At 31.2% G+C, this 6,000-nt stretch overlaps 1 protein-coding gene across 1 annotated transcript in view; it reads left to right on the top strand.

Annotated features, from left to right (window-relative positions):
• The first annotated feature begins 1,494 nt into the window (after window positions 1-1,494).
• LOC126878474 (venom protease-like) overlaps window positions 1,495-6,000 on the top strand; it is a 101,833-nt gene continuing 97,327 nt past the window's right edge. The window contains exon 1 of the mRNA XM_050641222.1: window positions 1,495-1,743. Coding sequence (XP_050497179.1) covers window positions 1,680-1,743 — 64 coding nt within the window. The 5' untranslated portion in view covers window positions 1,495-1,679. The remainder of the gene's footprint in view (window positions 1,744-6,000) is intronic.

Raw genomic sequence — 6,000 nt, 5'->3', positions numbered from 1 at the left:
TTTAAGGCCCCAGTTTGACTTCTATACCCAAAAAATTAGTGAAATTCGTATTTCCAAACAAGTCAATTAGATACTACTTGTATACAGGGCCGTAACTACCATTGGGGCAACCCGGCAGCGCCCCGGGGCCCCCGGCCAAGGGGTGCCCAGCAGGTGCCCCTTTTTTGACCGGGCATAGAGTTTAACAAGTAAAATAAAAATATGTATTTTAAAAGCCGATCCCAACAAAATATTTTCAAATGACACAATTTTAAAAAGACATTACAGGGGCACCATAGAACTGAACATAAAGTTTTAATTTTTCACTGGAGAAATTAGTATTTTCGACTAAAATGCAATTGGAACAGAACCCTTAGAAGGGTCCCCTGAGGCCTGAGCTGAGATGTGGCTCCCAAGACCTTAACACAAAAATTTAAATTAATACTCAGGGAATTACTTATTTCGGCGTAATAAAACCTAAAATGACGTTGGAAGAGGGGCCCGGGCTAAGCTGGGGGCCCCGAGACCTTTCGTAAAGATATAAACTGTTACTGAGGAAATTAGTTATGTTGGTGAAATAAAAACTAAAATGCAACCGGAATAGCGGCCCCCGGTCCCAGCTACTTTGTCTTAACCAATTTACCCAGAACACATCTTGGTACGTGAACGGAACCACATGGCACCACATATTGAAAAGAAAGATAAGGGTAAGATGGAATGATCACATTGGAATCAGCCCTACCAGTACCACAGCAAAATAAATCTAACAGCAGTGACGGTATTCGCATTTGAGAGTGTCACTGCTGAAGATAAGATATCGTTTTCTAATATCCTCATCAAATAGGATTCTGCTCTCATAAAGCTGTATACAATTACTTCCCGACGGTCTCCTCCTTTTTGACATTTTCCTATCTCCGTCAATTTTTATTCCACTTTTTCCATATTGAATTTTACCGCATTCTTGAATTTTTCTTCCACCTTTTCAATTTTCTGTATCTCCTCAGCAATCTGATTTACCTCTTCCTGCATTTTCTCTAAACAAACCTTTATATATTCATATTTTTCCATTCGGTTTTGAAGTTTCAAGAAATTTTCTTTTTATTGTTTCATTATATTATCTCATTTTGTTTTACTATCTGTTCATTTTGTTGTTTTTCTTTTAAATTTTTTACAGCGAATAAAAAATAAGGTGATTTCAAAATTTTTTGTGTTGGTCAACTAAAATAGCAATATGTAGGTTCAAGAAACTTCAGTCATAGAATCCATTAAAATGCGTTTTCAAGGGGTTAAATATCAGACATTTTTTCGGACCCCGCTTTCCGCTGGGGGTAAACCCCCAGACCCCCCGGCAGGGGCCCAAAGATCACTTTTGCCCCGGGGCCCCTAAAATCGTAGTTTCGGCCCTGCTTGTATATAGATATTCTCTTTATATATATTTCAAATTTGTTATATCTATAGTTATATAACATTTACAAACAAATTCAAACTAGTCGGGTAATAAGGTACAGTTGTTTTGTAAAAAAGAGAAGTGACGCCTATGTCTAGCGGTCAAATGATAACATGTATCCAATGTTAACTCCATACTTCTTATATACCGCTAAAACGAGTGAACACACACTGCCAAAGGTTGCTTCTGTTGTTGGTAAGGCGAAGGCGGTAATGTTGTGTTAGTTTTATGTGTAACTTATTATATACGAAACATGAAACATAAACTTATATTCCTCTTCGTATATTTTGTATTCTACAACGACGTATATGCTCAAGGTGAGTAAAAACTTAATATACTATGACAGCTACCTACTGTACGAATTTTAAACCGGTCTTATTTTTTTTTCTTATAAGAACAGAACGTAATTAAGTAGGCTTAAATTTTTTTAAGTGTTTTTGTATTTAAAACTGGTTTATGAAAATATCCATTGAATTGAATAAATCTAGTTTTGTATAGGTAATATAATATATATGTTTACGCAAGTTGTTGGAAGTATGCAATTAATTCACATGTCTGAATTCTTGGTTTTTCCAGATCTTACTTTTAACAAAAACAAAAGCGGAACACCAAAATAAAGAGCACATTTTATTGTTCTTTGTGTTGTATTAAAATAATAAATTTTGCGTACTCTCTGATAAATTAAATCCGTTTAGTAGAAAAATGTTGTTTACGCTATATAGCTATTAAATTGATATAATAAATTAAATAAGTATAATTTATTAATGATTATCTACAACCATTTGAAATAGATTTAATATTAAAAAAACCTAATTTAAAAGTAATTAAGAAACGTAGTTACACAAAATATATGCCTTCATATGTCAATTAGTATAAGTCAGAGGCAGGTATGCTGGAATTGTAGGCTTTTACTTGTTTTTATTGCCCAATAACAGTAATTTCCAAATTGTTCAAGCTACTGAACCTTTTTCTGGTAGCAGATCTAAGAACACAGTGCACCGTGCTTCAATCAGAATAGATCTAGGTTAGAGAAATATGGATTTTCTCATGACACTGAAATATCCAGATAGCTGACTACTTTTTTTTACTTATTGTAGACCTAAAGGAAGACAACCTACCTGTTTCCTTCCTAGAGTTCACGTCCGTTTTTTAATTATTAACAGTTTAGTGCAAAAACGCGATTTTTTAGATTTTTGCACCCCATTAAAAAGCTAAATAGTCGACTAAAATTACAAAATTTTATTGTTTAGAACATTGACAAAGCTTCAAAATGCTGATTTTTGAATGTTAAAAAGTCAATTTGTTGTTCCGCAAATTGCAAAGTAAATGAAAATCAATATTTGTTAATAACTTTTACTCAATTTAACTTAGAACTTTAGGGTTTCACTCAAAGTTGGGTTTTGGGGTACTTAACAAAACCTTAAAATTTGAGACCGATCCATTAATTAGTTTAAAAGTGATTCTATTTGTTTATCCCAGAGACCTTTGTTTTGTGATAACATGAGACAGAAAATAATGAAGATAGGACAATTCTACGTATGCCAAAAAATGAAAGTAGAAGAGTGATACCGTCAACATCTTTTAAAAAAGATAAAAAAATTTATTTAATATAGGCAAAAATTTTAATGCCGAATTTTGGAAATTTTGTACTTTATAAAAATGTAGAATAACTTTAATAATAATCTCCGTAGAAAAAATCTTTTCATAGATTCTAAAAGCTAGTATTTTAACACGAATTTTCAAATAAAAAAATTAACCTAGGTTCATTTGGGCCAAAGTTAGCCATGTATTTTTTTAATTCAGAGCTAATTTGTTTATAATAATTAAGGAATCTCATTGATGCCATTTTAAAGAATGGAATTTTTATTTTTTGTTAAAAAATTTGCACAAACATTGTACCTTTACAGGATCATCTATGCATTTTCAAAAATGTAGTTCAAATGGTTACTAGGTGGAACCTAAAAATCCACTGAGTTCAAATACCGAAAAAGAGATTTCAAACTAATATAATTTTCTGTATCCCCGGATCTACTCAATGGATTTCGATCTTTCTTTTTTTAATTTGTATGTAATTTCTGCTTACATTACAAATATGTAATTTGATTATAAATTTTTTAATTAATAAACAGTCTAATTTGTTTAAACAATTCTTGAAAAAGTATTTTTTTTCCAAAAATCTATTTTTTTAATCATAGTATCATTTATGATCATAAAAAAAGTTAAAGTATACTTTAATAAATCAATTATTTTTATTAAATAATTATTTATTAAAGATAATTTATTTATTAAAGTATACCTTAACTTTTCTATGATTAATAATGATAGTACCTATAATTCAAAAAATGGATTTTTGTGAAAATTATTATTTTTTAATTATTTAAACAACTGTTATTAATTAATAAATGTCTAGACAAATTGCATATTTGTAATGTACATAAAAAGTACATACAAATTAAAAGAAGAAAGATCAAAATCCATTGAGTGGATCCCGAGATATAGAAAATAAAAATATGTAGTTTTAAGTTGCTTTTTTAGTTTTTGAACTCGTGCATTTGTCGGCTCCCAGTTTCCCCTTCAGTTACCACGACTAGTCACCATTTAAATTACATTTTTAAAATTTCGTGCAAAATACCAGCTTTTCGAATAGGTAAAAAGATTTTTTCTACGGACCAGTGGCGACGCGTGACTTTTTATAAAGTGTTACCAAACCAGATGTAAAAAAATCTTATTTAAAAAAAATTATTTTGAACCTCCCAAATATAAGTTTTTGTTTTCAATCCTGTGGGATAAAATTAAACAAATCACTATTTCCAAATTATATGTATGTAATTATGTATATGTAACAGGTATAACAATAAATAATAAACAAACTAAACATATTATTCTATCATAAAATTAACATAAAAAAAAGTAGGAAAAAGAATAGATTTTGAAAACTATTGTATATATTTTAATTCTTCCATTTTCAATAATATCATTTTTTTTCTTCAAAATTATATATAAAAAAATATACAAGGAGAATAACTTTTCAAGTAGTTGATCAATTACGCAATACTTAGCAACACTCTTCCATGTTTAAATGCACGCACACTGTAATCTGTAATAGGTACTAAACTAATGTTACCAATCCTCAAAATGGTTACAATACTGATATACACAGCGTGCCAGCGCGCCGTCTCTAACAGAGCCGTCGCTCCTTCAACATTTTCAGAAACGTGCTAGTCCCGAGCGATAGCGAGGTCTGCGTTACCACTGCCAGTATTGGGAACAGCATATAATAACGTGCAATGGATTCACATATCTCGCAAATATTTTCGTGCGTCTAGTTGGCTATTTACTGAATTAGGTACTATTAACAAATATTTCTGTTGGTAAAAAATATAAATGGAATTATTTCATAACAGTCATAAAATATTTATTGCAAGATTTTTAACTGTTACCAATGGTAACAGTGGTTACATGGACGCTTCGCCAGTGCTACGGACAATATTTTTAAAGTTATTCTAAATGTTTATGACTATATTAGAAAATTTTTTTATTTTTTTTAAATCCATTTTGACGGTATCACTCTTTTACTTTCATTTGGCATACACAGAATTGCCCTATCTTCATTATTTTCTGTCTTATGTTATCGAAAAACGAAGGTCTCTGGGACAAACAAATAGAATAACTTGTAAACTAATAATTAATGGATCGGTCTCAAATTTTGAGGGTTTTTTAAGTACCCCAACACCCAACTTGGGGTGAAACACTAAAGTTCTAAGTTAATTTTAGTAAAAGTTATTAACAAATAACGATTTTCACTTATTTTGGAGTTTGCGAAGCAAAAAATTAACTTTTTAACTTTTAAAAAATGTTATTTTGAAGGCTTTTCAATGTTCTAAAAATTTAAATTCTGTCATTTTATGTCAACTATTTAGCTTTTTAATAGAGTGCAAAAATCGAAAAACGCGTTTTTTGCACTAAATTGTTAATAATTAAAAAACGGACGCGAACTCTAGGCAGCAAACAGGTAGGTTTTCATCCTATAAAAAAGTAGTCAGCTACCTGGATATTTCAGTGTCCCGAACATGGTATATTTCTTGCTAATTTCCCTGGACTAATATGACAAAAGTAAAAAGCATACCCAACTATTTCCACCCATGGACTTAGCTACCATGCTATCGGCTCCTTATATTGGTAACAATTTTTTGATAATGCACGATAATGCAAATGCAAGACCCAGTCCCGGATTAAGAATCAAAATGGGTGTGATGCCAATTGTAACAAAATGGGTGTGATGTGGCAGAATAGATATAAGCTTTGAAGGGTAGTTTACGTAACTTTTGAAGTGTTATGGAAATATGCTAACTGGAAATTCAAGAGACTTTATCAGTAGGGCTCAGGGGAGGATTAGGCCAATTTGCATGCCCTGGTAAGACGGTACCTAATGAAATACTTGAATGATAAAGAAAATAAATTAATATAAGGAGTAATGAAAAGAAAGGGAACTACTGACCGAGAAGATATTACTGAGAACGTATAAGGGCGCCAGGGAAGGATTGAATGAATTCTTCGCCGAGTGACTTATATTG

The sequence above is a fragment of the Diabrotica virgifera genome, chromosome 10 (genome assembly GCF_917563875.1).
Source record: "Diabrotica virgifera virgifera chromosome 10, PGI_DIABVI_V3a".
In the NCBI taxonomy this organism is placed as follows: Eukaryota; Metazoa; Arthropoda; class Insecta; order Coleoptera; family Chrysomelidae; genus Diabrotica; species Diabrotica virgifera.
The sequence above is the reverse complement of the archived record's forward strand: the minus strand, read 5'-3'. Positions and strand labels throughout refer to the sequence as shown.